Source organism: Aulonocara sp. 'chitande type north' Nkhata Bay, linkage group LG7, assembly GCF_057382095.1.
Source record: "Aulonocara sp. 'chitande type north' Nkhata Bay isolate Kocher_YH1m ecotype deep benthic linkage group LG7, A_spYH_male_GT1.1, whole genome shotgun sequence".
Classification (NCBI taxonomy): Eukaryota; Metazoa; Chordata; class Actinopteri; order Cichliformes; family Cichlidae; genus Aulonocara; species Aulonocara sp. 'chitande type north' Nkhata Bay.
Window position 1 is genome coordinate 4,358,599 of NC_141350.1, and position 27,497 is coordinate 4,386,095.

The 27,497-nt window shown below is 44.0% G+C and overlaps 1 protein-coding gene across 1 annotated transcript; it reads right to left on the bottom strand.

The window, feature by feature from the left end:
* Positions 1–7,007: 7,007 nt before the first annotated feature.
* Positions 7,008–23,270, bottom strand: tshz3a (teashirt zinc finger homeobox 3a). Its single transcript, XM_086298074.1, has 2 exons — positions 22,889–23,270; positions 7,008–11,219 (listed from the first exon to the last, which is right to left on the bottom strand). Exons 1-2 carry the CDS (start codon positions 22,926–22,928, stop codon positions 7,903–7,905), a joined length of 3,357 nt encoding a protein of 1,118 aa, XP_086154200.1. The 5' UTR covers positions 22,929–23,270; the 3' UTR covers positions 7,008–7,902.
* Between the last annotated feature and the right edge of the window lie 4,227 nt (positions 23,271–27,497).

The following is a 27,497-nucleotide window of genomic DNA, read 5'->3' on the forward strand; positions in this document are numbered from 1 at the left end:
TTCAAATTTTCCCCATGAGACATAAGGAAATGAAGGGATCCAGACATTGTAGAATAATGTAGCTGAATAAAATATTATTCTGCTGTTGGTAAACTGCTAAAGTCTCCCAGCACAATTGCTTATTACTGCTTTTATTAATTAAAACAAAACAAAAAACAACAACAAAAAATTATAGACTTTAGTAGAATGTTAAAGAGCAGCTTAGTCACAATGTTACCAGTAGTTACAAATCATATAGTCAGTCAATACAAGACAAACATTTATAATGTCACTTGCACCAATCACTTCTGACCCAAATGTGTTTTTATGGAGCAGGTACATTTACTGGGGTCTGTTGAGAAAAGGAGTCTTCTGTGAAGTGCCATGTTCTTTGTTCTTTAGGTAAGATAAAACAATTGGAACACATCCTTATCACCCTTGAAAACCTCAAGTGACGTGTACCCCAGTGCATGTCACTGTGCGGCTGCTGCGCTTAAAGCCATAATATCCACCTGAGATGATCGCATTACAGACCCCCCCTTTCGTACATCATACAGATGTAAGAGTGTAAAATCTGCCTAACATCTAGCTTGGGGCTCACTAAGATTACTTGACACATGCGAATACCTAAATGTTATTATCCAACCAGTGTTGGGAAGGTTACTCTTAAAATGTATTCCACTACAGATTACAGAATACATGCCCCAAAATGCATTTTGTATTGTATTCTGTTACGTTACTCAATGAGAGTAATGTATTCTGAATACTTTGGATTACTTAATATACTGTCAGGCTTTTTACAACTACATGAATGTATTATTGTGTGATTTATTACTATTACTTAAGGTTACTCGCCATACCAATGCCAACTACATTTTTAAATCTTATTATAAAATGACTAACAGTAGGGGGACATTAGGTAAGGCTGCACTTTTTGCAGCGATCTCGTATAGAAAACTATTCCGCGCATTTATAAAACAGGTCCACGGCTCCGAGTCGTATAAAGGGACCTCTGGCTAATATGTCGGGTTCATGTCGGGGTTGTAGCCGAAAACTAGCTTTACTTTGTTGTCTGGGTCAACTTTGCTAGCGAGAGACAGAGAGAGGCGTTGAAAGGCTGCTCCAACGGAGCTTATTGTTTCGGAGGAAAACACGAACACGGTGTACAGTCGAGTCTTAATAGCTTACTTACAACCGGGCTTGTCGGGCACTCTTTTTGGCTGCAGTGGTTATTATTATATTTACATGCTTCCAGCTCCCGTTTCTCGTCGGTAGCACCTCATACTTTGGACTTTTTCTCCCTCCCTCGCGCTCACAGACACATATGAGCAGGAGGCAGGGTATGGCAGTCCATTCTCCCTGCAGCACAGACTACACTACCCATGATGCTACATTCTTTAGGGCGATGCCTGTAACACTCTGCCTATTGCCTTCATATTAAATCATTTTTTGAATAATAATTTAAAAAAAAAATTTCTTCACGTAATTATGCGGACCACAAGTAGAGGTGACATGGGCCGCGAGATTGAGACACAGGCATTAGAGCCTGTGTGAAAAGGAAAAGACCTCTGTGTAATCCATTTATTTCAACAATGTAACTGTATTCTGAATACCACCTTTTTAAACGGTAACTGTAACAGAATACAGTTACTCATATTTTGTATTTTAAATATGTAAAGCTGGTACATGTATTCCGTTACTCCCCAACACTGTATCCAACATTATAATGTGCAAAAGTCTTGAGTCGCTCTTCATTTCTTTATAATTTGTTCGAAACATTGTGAAAAATCTGCAACATCTTCTTGAATGTTGGCTACCTTTTGACCCCAAACTCCAGATAATTTTGCATGGTGGATCAAGATCTGATGATACTTTTCTGCATTCATAATTGTATCAGTGTTGTTAAGATCCCCAACACAGCCACAAACCATGACAGAGACTGGCTGTACCTAATACTTTTGTACCTGTCTCGTGACCTCCAACACTGGATTGGAAACAAAACTTCAAAGTTGGATTCATCACTCCACAAGACCTGTTAGCTACAGATTTTCAGTCCAGCAATATTCACCTTTTCCTCACTTCCTTAAGACTGGCTTTTTGACAGCCACACGTGCACCGAGACTGTTTCTGATTAGGCTTTATTAAAACAGTAGATAGATCAGCTGAAAGGCCAGATGCATCTCTTAGGTCCCATGTCAGGTCTTTGCTGGATTTTTTTCCTCTTTCTTCAGGATATGACTTTCAGATACTGTTTATCTCGTGTAGATAATTTTTCAGGCTTGCCATGCTGAGAAATGCTAAGTTTAAAGTTATTGGCTATTTGGGAATGATCTTCTTGGTGAAAATATATTGTTTTATGCCTATCAAACGGTATTATCTTTGTAATAGATTCAACTAAAGAAGAGGGAACAAATGATGTGCTTTTGTAACAGCTACTAGTGACTTAGTACCTAAAGATACAATTGAAACTGGTTTGTTGATAAGTTGTCTGTTTTGTGCAGACACAACACTGGTTTATCCCTTGAGTTAGGGATGAGTTATCGTTATCCCTTTTTATGCTTGAATAATTCATAGGTCAGCATTAAGTGGTTCAGAAAAAATGAAAATAGTTAGGTACAATAACTGGACTTACAATGTCCAAAAGAAAAAGAAAAAAACTTGGGAATAGTCTTGGGAACTACTGATCAAGACCACTTTCAAAAATTCAAAAGAAACCTTGCACCAAGGAAGCAAAAGATAAAGAAATGAACAGTGACTTGAGACTTTTGCACAGCACTGTACATGTGACAGAAGATAAAGTATATCATGATAGGTTAACTTTAAATCCTGAAGCCTGGAATGTAATGCACTCATAAATGTCATTTATATCTGATAAGAAATGATTCTAGATAATGATATGCCTTTGCCAAACAGAAGGGAAGTCAAATGGATTTTGATTCCACTCCAAATCATCCAGTAGCTTTCCACTAATGTAACTTGATCAGAGCACTCTCAAACCCGAGCTCTGTGAAATGACAGTTGAGATTAATTTTGTCAGCCTTGTAATCGCGCCTTATTGATGTGTTTCCTGTGAAATGGCACATCGGAAAGAGCATCTTCAGCCACGGGGCAACTGTGTTTCATAGAGTAGTCATGGATGGACATTTGACGTTGACCTCTTGATCGCACACCTTCATATCATCAGGCTGGCACACACACACACTCGCAGGTAATGCTCTATTATGCTGATTTATTGAAGGTTAATTTAATCACTCTTGTAATACCTGACCAGAGGGTGTTCTTACCCGTGAAAAACCCAAGTAGCAGGAAAAAAAGGAGCAAAACATGACAACAAATCAAAAAGTGATTTCATGAAGGTGGCACTAGAGACAGGCCAATCCATCAGAAGGGTGGCAGAGTGTGGACGTGTTGCCACGCGTGGTGCCAGGCGAGGTGCCAGGCGGTCCAAGGCACATCCTCCATGCCAGAGCCCCGAGGCTGAGTGTCCTCGTCACAAGGACAGAGAGGTCGTTAGGACCAACTGCACTAAATCATATACCTCCTCCCACCCACTGTCGTGGCCAACGAAGCAGGTTGATGCAGAAATACTGGGAGAGGCAAAGCAGCTACTGGTGGAATCCGCTGGTTTGTTACAACTAGTGCACATCATACCCTCTTATTCCAATTGATACAGTGATATATGATGTTGTTATGACACTTCCCCTGCTTTTGAGAGCACCCCAATGTCAACAAGGCTTTACACCCAGTGAATGATTCCTCCTAAATGCATTTTAGAGTTTTGCACAAATACATTTTCAGAGCTAAGTAAACAATGCGGGCCATTATCTAGATGTATTGTTTATGCATTTTGAGCTCCGTGGCTTGGATGAGCAAGTGAGCGAGAGAGCAGCAAAGAGAGGGAAGGAGAGACAAAGAAGGAGCGAGAGAGAGAGAGAGAGAGAGAGAGAGACTTTCTCCAAAACACATCAGTTCTGTGAGCAGCACTGGCAGATTTTCCATTCAGTCAGCATTTTTCTTTACATGCTGAACAGATAGCTAAAGGTACCACTTAATGTGATGGGAGACAGGATCTAATGGATTGATACACAGGTTTTGACATGCTATTTGAGCATGGAGCTCGCTATAATTGGTCATGTCATTGTGCATTAAACTAACAATATATAGAGTACTGCCCTGAGACGAGTGTCTTTAGCAAATCTGTCAGATATCACACCAAAATACCTCTGACAGCTATCTCAGGCAATGCCAGAGCACTGCAACACAGCGGCATGAAAACTTGCACCCGCTAAAGAAGGCACATTTGGGAATCCAGACACCTTAAACTCACCTCTTTGTCTCTTTGAATGTTGTCTGCTTTCCAATCTCTGTACCGCTTCTGTTCATAATCGTGGCATTTTGTGGATAACTCAAACCTGTTATACACTGCGACTTTCTTAATATGAAAACAGTTCCTTTTTGCACAAATGTTGGCGGGCCATGACCTCTATATCGCTTGTCATAGACGCGTGCGACTCCTCCCATACATTAGCGACACGGATTAGGGGTCCAAGGTGAAGCCAACTCAACCCATGACTCCTGTGCTGCTGTCAGAAGACATTGTATCATCTTTGGTATGGAGGCTATTTGAATTGGCAACACTTCGTACATTGTCTTCCGTCTCATCACGCAAGGAGATGATGGGGTGGGGAGCTGATTGTAGCCAGCAACATCACACATGATGTCAGGCCAAGACAAACCTAGACAAAAACTATTTTTTTGTCCTTTTAATAATTTTATCTCCATGACCTGTTGATATTTTAACATTTTCTCTGATTAAAGTGAAGAAGGCCGGCTTTTTTTCCCTACAGAAATTGCAATTTACGAATTTCCAGAAACACATACTTGCACATAACATTGTGGCCTGGATCAGCTTAACTGTTCATGCACACTGAGACAGGAGTGATCTATATCACTGTGCTCTAAAGACATCCACCACTATTTTGGCAGCCATTTTGTTTTCCTAAATACATAGTTTCTCCTTCTCAGCTGTCTGTCTGCTGGCACTGTCAGCCACTCTTGTGTGATTGGTCTGATGGTCTTGATGCTCATCACTCTGTCAGGCTAGGCTCGCCTTTCATTAGTCTGGGCCCCTCCATCCACCACACTCACACAAATCACATTGACATCCAAACTCCTCAGATCCACAGAGCAATTTAACTGATATTCATTAGAGGGATGACAAGAGCTGATGGGAGATCTGTGGAGTGGAGGAGTGGGGGGACTCATTGTCCTCCTATCCTATCCCTGTCCTGTCCGCCTCCTTCCTTCCCCCTTCACTGCTGACTTTGTTTTAGGAGCATCGAGGCGCATCGGCGTCTGTAACTACCCAACCCTCAAGGAAAGTCAAGACAAAAGAACAATGGATAACACATCTAATCTCCTCTTTATTATTGCAGAAAAATACAACTGAGAGGAGGTTTGTGTTCTTCATTCTAAATAATTGGCTTTAGTAAAGCTGCTCCTTCTACATTGCTCTCCAGCAGCCACTATAATGCTCATTCAAGCAGAAGTCCAATCATTTAGCCTTCTCCCTCCAGCCCCTCATTAACCCCCAAAGTGTCAACCATCTCATTAATGTCCCCAACCATCCTCACCCCAAGTCCATCACTAAGCCCAAAGCGTTATCAACACATACAGTGGTGAAAAAAATTGATCACGTCTGAGAGGTAATTTTATATCTGCGAGGACTCGGTAAGCTCTGGAAACTCACAAGATATTCAATAAGGGTGCTCAGCCTTTTTCATTTGCATTATCAATGGCTACCGGCCCGAATCCCATCTTTCAATTATCATCCTTTGTTAAGGGCTTTATTCTGCTTGTCAGATGTGAGTCATCGCTGGGTTCTCCCACAACGTTTCACCAATGTATCCTAAACGTCGGAGGGCTGGGAGCAAGTCTGAGGCGGTAATGAGTTTGTGTGAGAAGACGGGGTCAGGACACAGTGTGTGTGTGTTAATTAATCTGTTCCCGGGTGGGAGGAACTGAAGCGAGATGATGAGATTTAAGAGAGTAAATGGGTGTGCTGCACTCGAGCTGTCCTCTGCTGAGTGAACGAGCAGGGTTAGAGGCTGGGCAAATGGCCGTCGTCATAGTAACCATATAACTTCCCCAGCCCTGAGTCACTTAGTCAGTCAGTCATGACAAGCAAAGGTGGGAACATCAAACACAAAGAACATGATGTCCCCAGGCGTCATCGAGTAAGGCTAAGGTAGCTGGTCAAAAATTGAAAGAGTAAATATGACCGTTCGAGTGTGTGCGCGTGCGTGTGTGCGTGCGCCTCCATCACGCCTGCTGAAAAATATAAAAAAACCCAAAAAAACCCACTCTCATTATATGGCACTGAGCCTGAATTGTGACTACTCTGATAGCATCAACACCTGCCAGTAATATTGTTAGATCCAAAAGCCTGCTTTGAGGGAATAGCACCTGTCTGTGCATTCTGCACCACTGTCAACTTGTCTCAGTGTGCGTATATAGGATCTGCTTTATTTTTTTCAAGGGACAGTCTTGGAGTCCAGGTGTGTGCCAGATCTGCTGTCTATGCCCAGGGCTCCTGATGGCATCCAAGCCCCCGTGGTAATCAGCCCACTCTGCCTGCTGTTGCAGCTCGCCTGCCTCCTCCTCCTCCTCCAGTGGCTCGTTTCAGAAACATCTGGTGGTTTACATGCAGCACACACCACCTGCCAGACGCCTTGCAGGCAGTGGCACCGCTTGCACCTCTACAGTCCGCTCCACAACAACGCAACAACATAGAAATCACCGCGAACGCTTGACAAATTGTAGTTGTGGAGACAACTGCACTGGAAAATGTTGAGTTTTAAAGTTCTGTTTAGTGTATCTGCAGATGTAGCCTGGTGAGCAGCTGATTTGTAAAGGCTTACTCAAAGTGGGACAAAAGAGGGGAGGGCTGAGGTTCTCTTTTTTCGGCAACATTCGGCCAATACTGTGATGTTTGTCTTCATTAAATCCACCCTGATCAACAAATATAAAAGAACACAATGTATTTTTGCAGCAATTAATTTGATTTAATCATAGAAGCACAAGGCATTAACATATCTGTATTGTTTTTTTTTTATTTTATCAAATAACATTTATAAAACTATTGTGCAAAACAGTGTCCTTTTTAATCTTCTTCAAAGGCTCTGCACCAGTGGATAGTCATAGTCCTCTTAAATTAGGAAATATAACAAGTATGCATAATTTAAACAGCAAATCATAAGCTTACACACTATATGTACATTTTTACACAGACCTGGATTTTAGTGCCCCTTAATCAGTGATAAAGAACAAGGCAGCTTTTACAATCAGCAAAAAACAAGACCACACAGAGAAAACTATAAAACAAGCAATGAACTTCTGCTGTTTGGCAGATTCTTTAAAGGAGCTTTCCCAGGCATTTGGCTGTTTTAATGTGTTGATGACCAGTTTGGAAGGGCATTTTAAAATCTAGACAGGATAGGACTGTACAAATGTAACAGTAAAACATGCAGTCTACCAGCAAATCGAAAGCAAACTCACAAAAATACAAAATAAATACAATAAAATTAGTACATTTCAAGTCAATAGTTGACTCTCGAGTCAAAAGATTCACCGAAATAATCGTGAAACAATCCGTCTCACAAACGTGAACACAGACTGAGGGAGCTGAATAGCTTTGACCTACAGTATATTTTAAAGTGAAATAAATGTCTTTTGAAATACAGAGAAATCAGAAATGTGTATAGGCTGAATAGATGTAAACACCTTGTGCTGAAATTTTTAACAGTAGTTCATGGCAACTTTGTGCATTACCACACTTTTTGAATATTTTGTTTTTCATTTTATCTTTTTTAACAGTCTGTCATTCTACATATGTTTTACAGTATTTCTACTGCTCAGAGGGATTTAACATTTCTCCATCTCACACACGTATAGCAGATGGTCCTCTGGAGACTTCCCATGGCTCTTGCTGAGGTGAAGCTTGATGGCATGCTTAGTGGCAAACTTACGGACACAGAGCTGGCAGCGATAAACTCCCCCATTACTACTGCAGTCATCTTGCGACTGTGGAGGAAGAAAGGACTCCAGGGGCACTACTTTCTCAGTGAGAGTCTGAGAGTCCCTGACAGTCTGTTTGGGAGACAGTTTGGCCAGGTCCCTGATTCTGAACCCCAAGTGGGCTTCCAGGTGGCATACGTAAGCTGCTGGGGTTCGAATCTGCGAGGCACAGTCACTGCAGAAGAATATAGGTTGACCGGAATCTAGGTTCTTCAGGAACTTCGTTCTGCCCGTTCTCCGTAGCTGGTACTTCACGTTGGCCAGCCAGTGGCTGATGGTGGTCATGGAGAGACCCGTGAAACGAGATATGTGCATTCTTTCTTGTGGGCTGAGGTCATTAATGATATATTTCCCCTCTGACGTCTGCCTCAAGCTCGAGGCAAACTGGGCCTGCAGAAGAAGGAGGTGCTGTGGGTTCCAGTTGGAGTGACGACCCTTTCGTTTGTGGCCATGCAGGGACACGTCATCATCGTCGTGGGTAGAGCCCACAACTTCAGTTTTATCCGTCACACGTGGGCGTGACGCCGACTTTGTGACATGGTGGGACTGTGTAAGGTTTCTCAGCATGTCTGAGATATCCGACAATGCATTTTCGTGTAGAGGGCTGCTGGATGTGTATGGAGAGACCACTGTTAGCTTTGCAGGAGTAACAAGAGAGATGGGAGAGACTGAGGAGGCCGTGGATGAGGGCGTTAGAGGAGCTGAGTTTACAGAGTCCCCTCGATCGCTTTTCCCTTTTGTAAGGTCCATGGGTTGGTCATCATTTGGCTGGCAAAAGCTATTGTTATTAGCTACACTTTGCTTTTTGGTCTGTGATGGAGGAGCAGCCACAGCGGCCTTCTCAGCCATGCTCTGGCTGAGCCTAGAGAGGAGACTCAAGGGATCTTGGTTTGGCAAAGAGGGCTTGGCTGCTTTCCCCAAGTGAATGTTCATTACTGACTGAAGAGCACTTAGAGGGTTGACAAAGGGCTGCTCTGGAGGAGTGTGACCAGTGATAATGGCGGTGCTGCATCTCAGTGCAGAGGCAAGCGGGGATTTCACTGCTGCTTCTCTCTTGGGTTCGGTTGCTGGAGATGTTCTGTCACCATGGCTTCCCCTGTCGCTATTGGTTGGGGTAACTTCCCTCCATTCCCGAGGCGAGTCTGCCTCCCCTCCCTTGTGGGATTCTCCAGCCTCACTGCTGCAGGGGGAGAATTGGTTCTCCCTCTTTGGAGATAACTGCTTAACTCTTTGTTCTACTTTTGCTACTTTCTCAGTCACTTTTTTCACTAAGTCTTCCATTGCCTGAAAGTTGTTGCTGGGAAAAAGTGATGACTGACTAAGTGGTGGGGAAATGAGGGGCTGGTTCTTGGCAAGGCAGGACGGCACTCCATCGCCTCCATTGAACAAGAACTTCATTTGTGAATTCTTTTCCATGTTTCCTTGCTTAAGGGCACTGGGGAACTGGTAGGCAGCATGGATGCTAGGATAGCCTCCCCAGCTTGGATTGCCACTCTGTGCCTTATTGATGGCTGATGTCACAGTGTTTTCCAGTGATTTCAGAATATCCAATCCCCCTTTAGGGCTTTCCTTCAGGTCCTCTTCGGTAAGGTAGTTATATTTCGAAATGTCGTATTTTTCCTCCCTCTCAGTATCTTCCTCCTTACTAACAGTAACTGCAACTTGCTTTTCATTTCCTATTGCCTCCTGCTTAGTGCATTCCTCCTCAACCTCCTCTTTCTTGATCTCTTTGAGGGGAGGGGAGGTGGCCGGGGGAGTTGTGGTAAGTTGAGTTTGAAGAGGCGGAGGAGAGAAGGTAGAGGGTGCAAGAGGTACAGACTGGACCCTCTGTTCTGTAGGTGTGGTAACTCTCCCGGGATTGGGGGAGGTAGCCTCGGGAAGTATTTTGATTCTCTTTCCCACAGAGCTGGTCACCCTCAGGAAGTGTCCTGTCACCATCATGTGGGTCCTCAGCTCTTGGAGTGTATTATGGGAACTCCCACACTCCATGCACTTGAGGATCTGAAATTTGTTGGATTCAAATTGCCAAGCATAGCTAGCACCATTCTGGTGTCCATAGCGGTTATTTTGGGGAGTGTATGGGCTGGAGGAAGGTTTCTGTGAGGATTCACTAAGTTCTCCTTGTAGGTGTTTAGCTTTAGGGGTTCCTTCTCTAGAGCGCGGTGTAGCACTGAGGTCTAACCCCACAAGTCCCCGCTTCTTTGAAGACATGATTTTGGCTGCCACAGGGGCCATGGGCTCCTTCAAAGGCACTTTCTGGTAGTGTTTGGTCTTGATCATGTGGACACTGAGGTCCTGGAGGGATTCAAAGGAATGGCCACAATACATGCATTTCAAAACTTTCTGGGCATCCTCTTTTCCCTCCATCTCCAACAGGGACCGCTTACGTGGTTTAGACCAGCGCTTTGCGCCACTGCCTGCCTTGTCCTGGTTGTCATCACGGTAGTGGCCTGTATCATTCATGTGAACTGTCAGCTCCACCAGAGTGTCATAAGCAGCGCTACAGCCCTTACAACGGAATTTACTGGCCCCAGTAAAGATTGAGCCAAACAGCTTTGGGTTTTGCCTGTGGAGTTGGACTGTACTAAAGAGACTGGGCTCTGACTGAGCGGGGTGACGGCTCTGTGGAGGATGCTGCTGTAGTGTCTTTGCCACTGCAGTTTGGTGCCAGTCATAGCTACCACTGCTACAGCTACTACTGCTACTGGTGCTGTTACTGCGAGCTGGCTTCTCTGCAGAAGTCGAAGACTGCGCCGGTAGAGGTGTGGAATTAAAATTTAGTGGTGACCACAAGGGGCTGGTGAGAAAGCTGGAGTAGATAGCCTTCATTTGTTCTAACGTGTCCATGCCTATGGGAGGCGTCTTGCTGTCAGCATTTATAGATGCTGTGACAACGCTCCCCTCAACTTTTCTGGAGGGGCTCTCGAAGTCTGAAAGACGGTCACTAGTCTCACTCACATGTGACTCACTGTCCATCTCTTGTCCTGAGAGCTCTGTGGTCTCAGCTGATTCCTGGTCACATGGCTGCTCCTTGGCAGTCTCTACACTTTGCTCCACAAACTCATCTTTCATGGGAAGGTCGTCCTGAGGGGTTGAGGGCAGGTCGTCCGCTTCTGCTTCCTCATCCTCCACATGGTGCTCTGTCAGCTCGTCGGGAGAATAAGCTGCAAGGAGAACCAAGACAAAGAGAGAAGGAAAGAGATGAGTTAAATTGCAGGGAGTGAACACGCTATGTTAGAATAACTGGAGAAAAAGTTTCCCTGCTATGTGTGCCCGAGGACTCCCAGGGATAAATGAGCCATCTGTGTGGGAGCCTTTAAAGCTGAGCTGAGAAATTACAGTCATCCCATTTCACCTCATCAACCGTTGAGGTGTTATTTTCCTCTAGGCGAGCCTGTATTTATATACTACCCCAGCCACACGGAACTTATGCCTCCCCTCTTTTCACTCCTTCTATTGGAGGAAAACAAAAAAGAAATATCTTGGCAAAAACATAATGCACCATTTTATTTATCTCAGGGCGCAACAGCTTGAAATGAAAACTAAATCTGAAATTAATGAAGCCCAATCTCACTGTGGCATTCTCCTCTGGGGTAATAAATGAGTTGGATCAACCTCCATCTGTCAGTTAATATGTCTGACGCCTCTTCATCTGCCTCTTCTCTGATTACACACACATACATACTGACACACACGCACACAGGCAAAGAGCATGTCTTCAAGAATTTCAAGAAAGGGATGTCAAAATTTTGTTGATGAAATGCAGATATGTTGAATAGACACCACACAGTTTCATCTGCACTGAAGTAAGTTCACTAGTTTTATTTGATACGACAGATAATCAGTACTCCTTGTTCAAACTATACACCTAAAGACCCAAAGAGTGTTAAATATCACATATAAGACATTTTTAAACAGACAAAGAATTCTATAATTAAAATCAAAGGAAGCGGGGATAAAGAGAACGAGGCGAGACTGAGGACGGCTGACACGACGGCGATGCATAAGTGACCTGTCACTTTGCATGGTGGCGTCTACAGCTCACACAGAGACCGATGAGTCTATGTGCGTTGGTGTGTGTGCACTGCATCCCCCATCCCTCCACACACACAACCACTATGTCTGTCGTGATGATGAGCCTACCCACCTAGCACCGACTGGCCCAGCACACGCCCCCTTTTCCGCAGTGTCACCGAGCCCCTGCTCCCTCGCTTCCTGACCACCTCACTCACAAAACCACTCAACTTAAGGAAAAACAAATACTCTCAGAAAATAGTGGATGGCCTGTGGACAGGTCTGAGGCCATTTGGACAATGTTGTAAACCAAGACAAATACTACGGCAAGAACCTTTAGGTATAGGCTAAACGGTTTGAGCACTCACGCACAGTCGAGTCTATGTGTGTGGACACAAACAGATACACACACACACACACACACACACACACACACACACACACACACACACACACACACACACACACACACACACACACACGCTGTGACTAAATCCTTCATTCCCCCCCACCTCCCCATGCACTCACATCCAGTCTAAACAAAAATGTCATAGCTGAAATAACTCTCATTTCCAGTGCTAACAGCCAATCTCTAGGCAGCCATGCGGCTGGCGCTGGTCTGATTTGGGCCCTGGGGGCACAGTCAGCAGGCAGCCCAACTGAGAGGCCAGCCTAATGGAGACCTGGCAGGTGCGGCCCACTCTTCGTCCTCCCGGAGATTTGGTTTGTCACTGGGTATCCATTACCTGCCATTCTCCGCTGATAGGCCCCGACAGCCCTGATCAAAAGATGTCGTTGGGCCCCAGTCCGCTTGGCAGTCAGTGGCATGTCGTTTGTAAAAAGGGCCAAGCAGGGTGTAAATAAAATGACATGATCACTTCCCCGGCCCCTCATGTTCTGGACACAATTATGATAATGTGGACGTTGAAGGGGAGGGAGGGGTCTGGGAGGCTGGCGAAGTGGGTGAGGAGGTAAATTGCTCACCCTCAGGAAAACATGCAAGAGAGATATCTCTGTACAACCAGTGCTGAAGTGATTTCCACATCCTTCTTTTCTTTTGCTTTTGGAAGGTCATGTCTGATTCTAATTTAAACGACTAAAACCAGCCAGAATGAGGTAGTTACCACATTTGTGTATCGACTAGCTACATCTCTTGACTGAATCGCCATGTCGCCTTTCTCAGCCTTCAACACAAAAGCATTCCGAGCATTTCTTCGCATTGTCTGGATATTTCAACAAACTGTTGCTTGAATAAATTCTACATCTACATCACGCCATTGCATTTGTAAGCCTTGCCAGGTCCCTGTCCATTTCTTAACCTGGTAGTAAATGTTTTACATTTTGTACTAACAGAGCTCCAGTCCTATGGTTTATTGTTCATTTGTCATTAAGCCTAGAAAGCACTGAAAGGGGGAGTGAAGTCCAAAAGGACCGGCTATAAAAACCTATAGAGTCAAACCATGCTCCCAGGCAATTTAAAATGCAAAACAAAAACCATTATGTCTGAGCACTATCTGTTAATTTAATCCCCAATGACTGATAATCCATCACACAGGGCGACAACCACATCCAATTATTCTCCCTGCCTTGACTGACAACAGAGGTGATTTATCAAGCTAATAAAAGGTGATGGGAGTATAGAGGCTCCCTTAGAATAAATTATGAATATTATGAATACAACAATACTCCTGGATGCAGTCTTAACTAATATCTGAGCATATGGTGTAAGACCAATGTATGATTTTTCCTAGTGTGTGCGTTGGTGTGAGAAGCAGAGAAAAAAAAAAAGGAGATTGCGTGTGTGTTCATGTAATGATAAACTGAGCTGAAGCCATGTGGGGGAAAGACAAGAATCATTAGGTTCTATGAATGATTCCTTTAGGGAGGGGAAATGGGGTGGAGGGGTTAAGAGGGGTAGGAGGTGCACATTCACACACTCAACATCTCAGTCACAGCTCACACAGAAATAGCAATAACGACTTCACACAAACACACAAACTGCAGAAAATCGAACTCTCGCAAGCCGAAACACACGTTTCACCTAATGTAAAAATACACGACCTCAAATACGCTCTCGCATAATTGCAAACACAACTACTCAGTCGGTTATGACACCCCCCACCCCCCCCTCAACAAACACAAACACACACTTGTACACGCATGTAGATGCAAGCGATGAGGAAAGACAGTGACATCTTGGCATGCAGGAGGCATTCCTGTGGAGTATCATTTTCATAAACATAAGGGCCGCAGACGAGGAGGGAGAGATCATCTGATAGAAATACTGCAGTGCTGCTCTGACGATCAGGAACAACAGAGAGGGCAGGGACAGGGGGGTGATTAAGCAGGAAGGTGCTGTGGCTGCCTCTAAAGCTGAGGCTTTAAGTGTCGCTTTCTGTCTGTCTCTTTCCTTCTGTCCTTTGGGTTTTTTCTCCTCAAGTGCAGTTGAAAACATTGTTTTTGATGCTACGCTTTAAACAGTTTTTGTATGCATAAGGAAAACACGGCGTATGTTCCTGAAAACCAAAAACTATGTAATTTTACATTTGCAAAAAGGAGAAACACTCAGTAGCCTGCATAATTACGTATTTATTAGCAAATGTAAATTTGCGGAACGCACAAATAGGTTTCCATCGAACTACAAATTCTTCTAGACCCCTTTCTTAAGTTACCCCCTTGATGACCAAAGGGAGTGTCTGTGGTCTGGTTTTCACAGCTGGGGAAACAGTCTGGGAGCCGGATCACACCCAACACAAGCAGGGTAAACAGGATGTGTCATTAAAATCTCTACCTGTGTCTGACCCTTATACTCAAATGACTGCCTCGTCAAGAACACAACCTTGCTAGAGGCATCGTAGGAAAGTCCTTTACGCGGTCATCATGAGCACAATATTTTATTTGTCGGGTTTTTCCGCACTAAAACAGGACACCGCCTGTATAACAGATGGCTGTAAATTGCAGAACAAAAGCACCGCATCTTCATTTCTTTTCCTAAAATTATTGTGCAAAACTACTGCTATTAGTAACAATCTGTAAAATGTTTTTAGCTACGCCACAAACTAATGTATTGCAGAGTGTAAATCCAGCGTGTACATTATATAGAATTACTTAGACAGAAAAGAGAAGTAAGACATATAATCTTTACATTCTTGGGAAAATAAAATGGAAATTAATACTGCCGAAGGAGCATTGTCTGTGTGGGTTTTATGGTTAGATCACCTTCAGTGCACAAAGACACAACCGGGATCCAGGGAGGGAGCAGGAAGCACGAGTGGTCTCTAATAGTTTACTGTAAAAGAAAAGTTCTGCAGTGGTAATCAAAAGGCTACAACAAAAGGCTAAAAGTAGCTTCCAGCACAAGAAAGTGAAGCTCTGCAAGGAGAGGGTTAATCTGTATGAAAACATGGCGTGTGTGTCTCGACATGTGTACAATATTTTAGCTGGAACTTGACATCCTTAAACCAACACGAGCCCTCAGCGGGGGGCTCTTACCAACAGGAAAAACCTCCAGCACATTAAAGAACAGGAAGTAACCTTCAAAAAACCCCTACAAACCACTGCTTCTTACTCAAGTTTTGCAGCGATCTAAACCTCTCTAATAGATTAGAATAATTTATCCTAAAACAGCCCCATTCTGTCAAAATAGCAGCAGATCAGGAACATACCTAAAATGCCTTTCTCTTGTACACATTTGTCAAAGTAACACACTCAATCAAACTTAGTTCTCTTACTCTTTTCCCTTTGATCCCCACAAGCTGGCTGAAAGTCCCATGAGAAAAAAATGAAACAGGTGATGTGTGATTATTTTAAAAATTAACAAGCTCTGACATAAGTCGCTTTTTCAGATATGACCGCAGAAGACTGTCTTGTGCTGCTCTCTTTTTGTAGGTTTTTAATACATTGCTTTGCTGCCTCATTGTGCTTATACAAGCTATCGTGTTACAGACAATCGTGGATGTCTTTGTCATTTTTTATTTGTGTGTGTTCTCTACCCCCTGATGGCATTGTGAATACATTGTGTCCGCCGATTGTAGTGGAGGATGTGTGATATGGGAGATGGGAAAAACAGAGAGATCATTCTGGCCCCAGGCAAAGCTTAGGGCTGAACCTTGTCAATGCACATGGTAAGAGGAGGGAGAGAGAAAGTGAATAGCGTCAACCCTCAGCTGCTTGTTGTGTTATAACTGGACTTCAAAGCTGCCAGCTGCAAATACAGACCTACAAGACCCGAAACTTCATCTAGTTTATCTAGAATAAGACAAACCACAAGCACACAAAGTCCTCCTGTTTCTTACTATAACCTCCATCTAATATTGAACACTATAAGTTAACCGAAGCCATAAAGTCCTATTTCAGAGCAATAGGTGATAAAATTTTACAGAAGAAAAAAAAAATACACACAAACTACTTCCACAGGCACGGAAATAAAAGGCAGTAATAAGGACTGAGGCTCCAGAGGAAGGTGATGTTCCAGTCTGATGTGCACATCAAGCCTGTCTCGTCTGATGATACGTAGTCAGTCAAACTTCCTTCAACTATTCCACATCTTCCCTCATTCTTTCCATCATTTTTTATATACGCCTTACTTGAGCAGCTCTCAAGCAAAGTTTCGTGAAGCAGAACTGCTGCTCAGTCCTACATTCCTTGAACTGTTTAGGCCTCATATAACAATGTTGTTAAAAAGTCACTGGGCTGTGTGAATGGGGCAAAACAGAAAGACAGCAGCCTGAAAGCCGGACTAAAGCTAAACTAAGGATATGAAGCCAGCTTCAAATACTGGGACTATTTTAGTTTAGACTTTCTGACATTCTAGTTTGCGCAATCTGAAATACTTTCTAGTGGGGGCATGCATATGTGCACCTGAACCTGTAGCAAACATAAACACAATTATCTGTAAATGTAATTCCATGCACCAGGACTCGTGCCTATAAGTCATTCATGTCGTTGCATTGCAAGACAGCATGCAGTAAAACCGCATTAGTACAGTAGATCAAAGCCGTAACAGTTTGCAATGGCTAGCTTAGTTAATCATTTTGATGTTCATATTTATTTTCAGCTCCTAGTGTTTTCATAACTGGATTAAACTGGACTGGTCCAATCTGCCCTCATTTTCTGTGCTACGTGAAGTAAGTTGTCACTCTCAAAGTGATATCGTGGCGGTGCCACAGCAAGGGAGACAAGTATGTAGGGTTTTTTTTCTCATTACAAGTAGCTTGAGTAAAATATTTACACGACTGGACAGAAAAAAAACTGACTGACTGAGATCCAGTTATTTTAGTCAAAATGAAGACCCAAAGAGTGCGAGCCTAAACCAAAGGACAGCCTCTGGGGTTGCCTTTTTTTTTGTTTTTGATGTTAAAAGTCGAAACTTTGGGTCAGAGCACAAGGTGAAGGGTAAAAAATCAGGACTGGGGAGTGGGATGACCGAACCCCTCTCAAAACACACAGCTGCTGCCGTGATCGCCTAGCAACGAGGAGGTGATGGACGCAGCCCGAAGATGGATGGCCACCATAAATCACAGGAGTGTGTAGGAGGAGGAGGTAGGACACAGAGAGAAGGCAACATGAAGAGGACAAAAACAAAAATGTGTTTTCCAGTTTTCTGCCGCAGCAGCACCAGCAGAGCTGGCTCCACTTTTCACGATTGTTGGGGAATGATGTGGGTCTGGGGACTCTTCTGGGCAAAACTAAATGGAAATTTCTGGGTAATCATTACACTGGGTTATAAAGGATCCAATGGATTGCTGTATAAGGCATAATTGCAATAAACTCTATAGCGGCTTCTACCTGCCCTTTTACGTCTGGAGAGTTTTTTGCGATTCAACTAACTTTTTTAAAGATGATAAAAATGACAGACTATACCTTTCATAAAGCAACCCTTCAGGCAAGGCAATCTGGGTAGTGTAGTTGCGGGATAAACATCCCTGGGCTATCTGATTATGGCTTACTGCAGCGGCACTGGTGTCTAGTAACACTCAGAGAGAGCGCTCAGCCATCCATCACACAGTGAGTGTCTGTCTAAGGCTTTCCACCCTGCTTCTTCTCGTCCTGGCTCTCCAGTTACAGCCATACACGGCCGGCCTAAATAATATTCTTCATGATAAATGGCACTATAAGCCTGGTATCCATCATTAATCTGATTTTTAAAGAAGCATCCATCTTGGAGAGAGCCTGTTAGGGCCACGGGAGAGCAGAGCAGCTCGGGTTCATTTAAAGGCCAGGCTGCTGCATGAGTGATACCTGTCAGCCCTGTTCATCAGGGAGCAGCACACACACTCACGCAGCATTAAACACTGGCGCCATATGGCCACATCTGCGCACAGACACACACACCTCTACAATGCCTCCAAGCATCCTCGTTGTGCATATATTATGAGTAAACAACGCTAACACACTTGTCGGACTTGTATACTCACAAAGCATATTTCTCCCCTTCATTCGACATCCAGAGATGTGTCATGGAAGAACATTCTGTCACTCATCAAAACACAACTCGGTGTAACTCAATCCTCTCTGTCATCTCGAAAAAATCTCCCCTCCCAAACGCTTCTCCTTAAGGGTTTCAGGAAATCTCACTCGCCCCTGGAAAAACTCTCCCAAACTCATACACAAACAACTGTTTTTTGTGTGAAACTCTGCTGACTTTACACCTCATACTACGTCTCTTTGTTTCTCTCAGTGCAATCTCTGTCTTGTTTTCCCCTCTTTCACTCTCTCTTTCTCTCTGCCCCCTATCCACCTCCCTTCTCTGTGTGTCTGGTAAAGCCCGTTTGATAAATGACACACGTCAGCGTGTCAGAAGCGAAGGGTGGGTCAGTGATAAATGACTCTGTTGAAAAGGAAATCGGCTCTCTGGCATGGCTTGGCTATTCTCCTCCTGGATTGGGTTTCAGGACCCCTGAAGACCGGAGCTGCTCAGTTTCCCTGAAAACAGCACACATCCCACCAGGCTCTAACACTCTCTAACGCTCTCTACCTCTGGGAGGGGTGGGAGGGTGGTGGGTTTGGAAGGATCCAGCCTGTCCCAATTGTCGCCACAGTGCAGCTGCATCTATCACAACAGCAGTGGGACTATTTTTACAAAGCCTCCGACTCGGTGCCCAGACAGCAGTCTCAGCTGAAAACCTCGGCTGAAAGCACACTGAAAGCTGAAAGGGAAGAGTGTATGGCTAACGGTTTTCTATTTGTGACACTACTACAGCACTTACACTCTTCTTTTGCTCTCAGAGCCCAACCCAATGGGTTGACGTCTGCCAAGTGCGTGTTAAAAAGGAGAGAAGGCCCATTTCAGCGCCCTCGCTCTTCTTCTCGTCATCCCGCCCCCCCCTACCCCTCCACCACCCACCCCCATCACCACCACCAGCTCCTCCTCCCCTTCCTCCCCCTTCTGCCCTCGTTCTCTTCTCTTACACTATCTCTTTCAGTCACTTGCTGGCAGGGTGGCACTGTTATCATTACACAGGCAGGATTTATGGAGTCAAGGCCTATGGCAAAAACAAAAAGGCGTCTGTCAATACCTGTGGGAAACATTCTGTCAGCCTTCCTCCTCCTCCTTTCCCTGGTGCTCACAGCCTCATTAGGTATGCACTTATCAGACACATAGATCACAGACGTGACTCAACCTCACCGGAATCCAGCCACAGGACTTTCATTAGCAACGGGCCCAGCAAGGCCAAAACACTTGCCTTGCTCACACCTGCAGACAACAGCAGCTGAGGAGACGTATTGTTGTTGTTGAACCTCGCTAGCGCTGTCACTGCGTTTGTCGGTTGGACAATTAAGTCCAAACTTGCGGTCCCCTGCTGCTTCCAAAAGGGCGTGCTTTTCACACATAAACAACAGGAAGGCAGACAGATATAAAAGCGTACTTAATTTCACTTGGTGCTTTTACAACCCATTCAGAACATATGGGTGTGCGTCTGCAATGTGTGCTGTAAACGCTTGTATCTTTACTGGTGTCAACACTCTGTGTTTGTTGTTTCTTAGCTGGCACACACGCAACTGATTTGCTAAGAAAGAGGTGGGAAGAGAAGAAAAAGTGGAGACTTCTTAGGCCTGAAGGGTTCAGAGAATTACAACCTGACCGCAGCAGGTGGTTTGTAATTATCATTCCCGTCCATAGTATCAGTAAGTCAAACCACGTACACATTCAAACCCAACAAATTCAAAGGTAGATGCCCACTTATTTAAGTGTATACTCACTCACCCGCTCGTAGACAAACATAAGTGATGGCTGCCAGTTTGGCAGCTGTACTCCTGACCCTGCAGAAAGAAGAAACTGTTGCTGTGGAGTCCTGTCCAAATCAGACCGACTTCCCCACCCTTCTCCATCTACATCACACCCTCTCTCAGACTAACTCTTACACAAACGAGCAAAGCACAGCGTTTTGAGAATGAAAAGGGCAGGATGGATTTCGCTGTGGTGGTGTGACAATGCACTGACACGAGCTGCAAACAGCTGCGTCTTCGCCCTCATGTTGTAAAGCCTATGTCGACTTCCTGTTAAGTCGACGGAGTATTTCAACTTTCTGAAGCCATTTCAACAGCTTCGGGACCCCGAGCTGGTGGCAAATTCACGAAGGGCTCTACATTTCCACAGCCGGGAAAGTCTCGCTCTCTCATGTTTGCTCGCCTGTTTATGTGGCCAGCTGCCCTTGGCTGTTAAGAGCACTCAGACCTGACCCAGGTACGCAGGCCCATTTGTCACCTGCAGCAGAAAATTGAGTTACAGCACAACCAAAGGCGAGCGGCTCTGTGTAATATCAAGTTGATTACATCAAAGTGGTGGCAAACCTCATTGGGCTGGGCACCCCGAGCTTGTCATCTCCAATCACAGGGCCTGTCAGGACTCCATCAGCCTCACGGCTAATTGGACCAACTCTAATGAAGCAGGCAAAACAAGTTTTCTACTGTGGAGAGAGAAACCCTCTCAGACAGGAAAGAAAGAGAGGGAGAAGCCGAGAGTGTGTTTGAGAGACAATGAGAGAGAGCAAAGCAGGGTGGTGTGTGCGTGTATATGTGTGTGTGAGGTGGAGTGGGGGGGTAGATTTTTCATGCAAGTCTCAAGGTTGCAGTGGGCTGACTCTCCCCCTAAGTCCCTAATCAAGGCCCATCATCTGTCATCCTTTTCTTTGCTCTCTCTATCACCATGCTCTGTGCTGCAATCAATTCATCATCACCCTTTGTGTGCCACTGAACAGTTGACAACTTTATAACTTGCAGCTGCACGGGTTGACTGACAGGGGTGGAAGGGGAGCATGAAAAAATGAAGAAATGAATAGATGAATGAATGAACAAAGAAGCCTGGTTTCAGGGAGAAAAAGTTGTTTTCTAAAAACACAAAACGATCTATATTACAGCCTTTTATTCCCTTTCGTCAACAGAGAAACAGCAGTGTAGCAGGGAAGAGAGAGGAGAGGAGAGGAGGAGATGAAAAAAGAAAAACATCCTTCTCACTGATCTGAAATCAGAAAGCTTTCAGTCATTCTTTATGTGCTCCCCGCGGCCACTCAGAGCCAGTGAGCATGTACATTAGGCTGGGGCATTTTGATGAAATAAAAGCCCAGGCCAGCTTATGGCTAAACAGAATGGGAGCACTCACTCAGCTTGTCTCTGATTGACCATTAAAGCCATTGATGAATGGGCCTGTCAGGGGAGAGACAATTAAATCAAACATGAAACAAAGCCGTTGTGACGGCCCGGTCTGACAGAGCAAACCCATTCCTCCCCTCCATTACATAGCACACGGCTCCTTTTACAACCCCTAACCCACTCCTCCCGCCTCCTTCACCCACTGTATGTGTGTAACTGTGTCTGCCTATGTGTGTTCAAAGTGAAGAAGTGAGCATGTGCACATGGAAGTGTGATGTTCTCTGCTGGAAGTATGTGTCTGCTTGTGTGTGTGTGATGTCTCACTGTGAAACCACTTTGTCCCCCCCTTCCTTCACTTTTTCGTGAGTCACTTGACCATCACGGTAATAGAAACTGTGTGTGTGTGTGTGTGTGTGTGTGTGTGTGTGTGAGTGTGTGTGAGAGAGAGAGAGAGAGAGAGAGAGAGAGAGAGAGAGAGAGTGAGAGCCAGTGTAAAAAAGTACACAGGGCCTTTCAAAGTGGTTTAAACGTGACGTCAGGGGCCTGCAGCACATGGTGGGAAGTGATTTTCTGATGCAAATCGGGAAGGATCAGATCAAAGCCGCATGACAGCCAATCAATCAACCGTCAAATCAGACATGGCAACTGTCGATTATGGCTCCTTCCAGCCCACGAAACCCCATTGTGTGCTCTCAAATTGTTTATCTTATCCCAAGAAAAGAAATACCTCAGAGGTAGAGTTTTTTTTCGCTTGTGCAAATAAGTTAAGCGCTGTGATCAAATGCGCACAAAGCCCTTACGCTCTTATGGCACGCCTCGGGCACTCGTTAAGAAAACGCCGCTTATTTCCAGAGGTTTTACGCTTAAAGATCCAGTTTATATTACATCTCGATGCGGTAAACTATCATGGATTCAAGTTTGGAAGAATAGGAAGCGAAAGTTTACAGCAGCCGACTCATCCGACCGGGGCACACCAGCCACTCTAAGCGAGAGCGAAAACGCAGAATGTTGTATATAAACTATACATCAGCTTTATATTGGTAATAGTTTCTATTAGGTCTCACAAGAGTAGCCAAGAGTGACAAAGCGCATCGTTGGAGAGAGGGGAAAAAACCCCGAAGTGAAAACGGAAATGCGGTGACTGGAAAGTGAGCTTTACAAAACAAATGAACCGCAGCTTTGCCACCGTGAGCCTTATTTTACGCATATAGTATTTGGCTCCACATACCTGCTGCGCGCTTCGGCGCTTCTTGTTTCCTCCGTGGCATTGTGTTTTTTAATCTGTGGGGATTTCCGTGAGAAGTCTTCTTTTTATTTCATATAGCTGCCCCCTCGCCGTATCCGGGAAGATCCACCTCTACTCAAAAAAGATTCACGCCTTCGTGTAGTAGACTGCACAACATCGGGGAGTCCGATGAAAAGAAAAACTAAAAACCATCGTCACTGGAATAAGGGCATGCACTGAGAAGTCAGCGGGAAAATACATAAACAAGGTGAGGGAGCATATTTTTGTTTTGGTGTGATCGCGTTAAGAATGTCAGCGGTGATAGCCAGCGTCCACCTCGGCTGCCTGGTCTGGCAACAGGCAAAGTTGAGGGATAAGAGAGATGATCGCGTCACTCACAGCAGGAGAATGGGCAAACCCACCGCTCCGTTAACTCTTTACTTCTCAGAGAGGGGCGGACACCACACACGAGTGTCCTCCTACCTCTGGTTTTCAGGCAAGTCAGAGGTTATTACACGCAGGCGGCTGATTATTACAAGCCACAAAACCACAGCTATCATAATGATTCCAGTAATACCACTAGGCACGTCAGTCTAACGAATAATCATAGAATGTAACGTTTATCACACGTTGTGACTTTGCTTTATTTATTAAAAGAACACATTTCCCCCGTTGTTTACTTACGTAACTATAATTTTCTTGCCACATAGATGCAATGTGTCTGTTACATTGTAAATCATTAATCTATATGACATTTTAACTTTTGATCAAGTTCTTATGATTTTCTTTTTGATTCACCAGTATGTGTGTGTGTGTGTGTGTGTGTGTGTGTGTGTGTGTGTGTGTGTGTGTGTGTAAATAATCTCCCACAATTCAATCTTGTACTTTTTCATACTTATGGATCACAGCTGGAGAAAACCAAAATTACTAGTATATAAAAGTTTTGATTCCATGGTTTATATTCAATGTAGTTAAACCTTTTTATTTTGCCACAGAATAAAAAAAAAAAACTTACAGTGTATAAAATATGGGTGGGGACGAATTAATAACGCAGTACAATAAGTACAATTGTATGTACATTGTCAACGAAGACAATATGTACAGTATGTATATGCAATGTATTTATGTAATATGTTAAAGACATACAATCAATTATATATATAGCAGGAGATGCAAACAGAGAGGACAATGGCTCTCGGAGGCCTTTATACTGCATATTGTAAGTCATTTTCATTGCAAGCTCACATAGTCAAAATATTTTATAACTGATGAACATGTTTGCATTTTCAGGCGGTGTGGAGCGGGGTTGCTCCACACCGCCTGAAAATGCAAACATGCCCGATGCCTCAGCCACGATATTTTGATGTGAACAGTTAAAAATGTTAGCTTTCATCACAGTAAAAAAAGAATCACTTCTCCCATATATCTGCATTAGGTAGAGATCAAAGCCAGTTCGAGGGAACAGCGTCATGTCTTAAGAGCCAAGGTAATGAGTTCTTTTTTTACACCACTTATATCTTTCTTTTTTTCTCGAGCCAGCAGCATCTCTGCAGAGTGGGACGGTCCCAGGTCTCCCTCTGTGTCTCTGATGTGCGTTGACCCCTGCCAGCAAAAACGGCACATACAAATACCAAAACATACTGCATGCAGTGTGCTCAAAGCCACACACGCATTTTGCAGACACACAAATGCTTGCGAGTGTGCTCCCTCTTTGCCTCTCTGTCTCTCGCTCTGTCTGTCTGTCTGTCTGTCTGTCTCTCTCTCTCTCTCTCTCTCACACACACACACACACACACACACACACACACACACACACACACACACACACACACACACACACACACACACACACACGTAAGCATCCTCATTCAGAGAACAAGAATTAAAGCCCTCTCTGGTGAGGACTGGCCTCTGTCTCTGCATCTCTAAGAGCACATAAGCTGGGTTCCTGTCACTTTAACAACATGAAATTACAACCCAAATGGGATGTCAAGGGTTAGCAGTGTCTGCTAGAGAACTATGCGAATATATTCTCTCCTATGGACTTGGCCCCACTGTGACCTCCCCCAGGAACAAGAAGTAACCTGGTGATTGGCGTTTTTACAGCCAAATTAAACCGTCTTGGAGCCTGCTGAAGGCAGGAGGAGAAAGCAGTCACTCCAAAATTAGTGAGCCATCATCATGACAGAAAGTAGCGGGGACATGGTGTCATCCAGCTACTGTATCGATTAACCCATAAATAGTATATGGCCTCTACACTGTGGCTCTCCCAGGCTTACACTGTAAATGGAGGTTATCTCAGCTGTGCATCTGTCTTACTTTCCTGTGTGTGTTAAAGCTTTGAAACGGAGATGCTTTAATCTAGCCGGGTGTTTAGCACATTCAGAAAAAGAGGACATTATGGGTATAATTAGAGTGATGCAAATGGTATCTGGTATGCTTCCAGCATTTTAACAATATTGTACTGATGAAAGTTTGAAACTCATTGTGCAGGGTTTTATTAAAGAAAACAACAGCACACAATTTCACAAGCTCAATTACTCACTTGCTTTAAGGTATGCGATTTTATACAGGAAATTTGGATATTTTAATAATACTCAGATACTTTCTTTTTAAGGCATATGTGTGATTCCTTCTTATGTCAGGTAGCCCTGCTGCATTATTCCTCTCTTCTTGCTCTCGACACCAGGATTATCATAAAAGAGGAACGTCTGTCAAGCCTGCATTGATTTGCACACAAGTTCGCCCAATCAATCTCAAAGTTGTGATTAAAAGGCATGAGCTGCTTCTATTTTTCTACAGAAATCTTTTGGAAAAAAGAGAGAGGCCTTTCAATTTCATAGCCTCCAGAACACTCAAGTATTCATTGCGCTCTACTTTTTGCTTTCAACCTCTCTGCGGGAGGCAGGACTCATGACATCTATGTATGCCGCTCCTATTCACAATGCTATTCAGCCTTCCGATATGTGCTGCAAGTGATCCCTCAATACCATCAAATCGCTCTTATTGGCCTGCACCGTTATGGGCAGCACAGTGCAGAGCCACAGCGCAATCTGACAGTTCTGTTCTCATGAGAAGTCCCCGTCAGCAGCGCTTTGTGCAAGAAAAGGACCAATCTTTTATAATATTGCAAAGTTTTTATGCTATTCTCAAAAACGCTTAGGAATAAAACTTAAAAGCCAACAAATTTGCGATAGATGGGGTATTTTTTATTGATTTCTTGCAAACAGACACTAGTGTTTGTCTGTGCACTTGCTTTGTCTGTGTATTCATGTGGCTATGTTCACGGGTGCATAATGCATGGCCATGTTGAGAAGAATGATTGCTTTATTCCTGCCTTGTAGGTGCAATGGGGGCCAGGGCAGTGTCTTTGGGCAGCTGTATGGATGGCTTGAGGAGGTCTCCATCATTCATAAAGCGCACTCCTACATGTAGAATTGATCTAGCAAAGAAACAGGGTGGCAATAGCAGTTCATCAGTCTTCCCCAACCACAAATCACTCGGAGGTGTCCCCCCAAGGGAGAGGTGACACCATTGTCAGCGCAGCAGTCCCCTCGGACAACAAAAGGGGCAGGGCAGGGACACTTGCTCATACAGCGACCCCGAAGTGTCCAGTGAAATGCGAATACCCTTTGTGTAAATATAGTGTATCCATAGGAAAGGTTAAAAAACAACAACTTTAATATAAAAACGTGAGTGAAATGACTGAGGGTGGAGCTAAATTAAGATGTAAAAGTAAACAGCCGTGTGACTCCTTCTGTTTTCTTTTCTCACTGTCGCTACAGGAACAGGAAAAGAGGCACAAGTGCTATATGAACTAATTTTTCAACATTCTGATTAATCTCGAAAACACACCTATGCACCACGTGCTGAAGTCAAACAGGTTTTATAAAGGATGCATAATTAAAGCTACCTTTACTCATAGTGTTTAATATATGCACCTCTTCCTATTAATAAGCCAGGTCATTAATTTGTATAAATCAGCTATGTACGGCACAGAGTAATTTCCACTCCTGTAAAGAAAATTGGTGAGATGAAGCTCTTGCCTTTGGCCTTGGGTTGCGCATTACACTCATCTTACATTAGGGCACATGATTCTCCTGTTCTCCTCCTCCTCCTCCTCCTCCTGCTACTCCTCCTCATACCGTTTGGACTTTGTCATTGATCTTCATTCTAAAATAATCTCTTATCATTTCTCATTGTAAGCCTGCAGAAAAACCTTTTCCAGATCCCAATTCATTAGCTTCACACTGAAAATAGAAAAGCTCAGGAAAAGGTGGACATGTGATGATGGCTCAAAGTAAGCACTTTTTGTAATATATCCCATGAACCACCTTAAACACTCTTGATCTTGCTTTAAACCTTTGATGGAGAGATTTTTTTTTTTTACATTCTTGAGGCATGGATGACTTAATAAAGAAACTTTAATGTTGTCATTCTCTTTTCCCTTGTTATTAAGCCATTTAGTTTGGTTTTCCCTTCATGTCCTCATTAATAAACATTAACATTCACAAACTGAATGGGTCAGGCATTGAAAAGGTCTCCTTAACATTTCTTTGTGCTTCGCTCCAGACAGCCGACAACCAACTCTCTCTCAGTCATTGTCCAGACG

Excerpts from the sequence above, each read along its gene's own strand:
- tshz3a (XM_086298074.1), bottom strand. The coding sequence starts at position 22,928 with ATGCCACGGAGGAAACAAGAAGCGCCGAAGCGCGCAGCAG. Across the intron at positions 11,220-22,888 it reads AGCGCCGAAGCGCGCAGCAG|CTTATTCTCCCGACGAGCTG; the intron begins GTATGTGGAGCC and ends TTCTCCTTGCAG.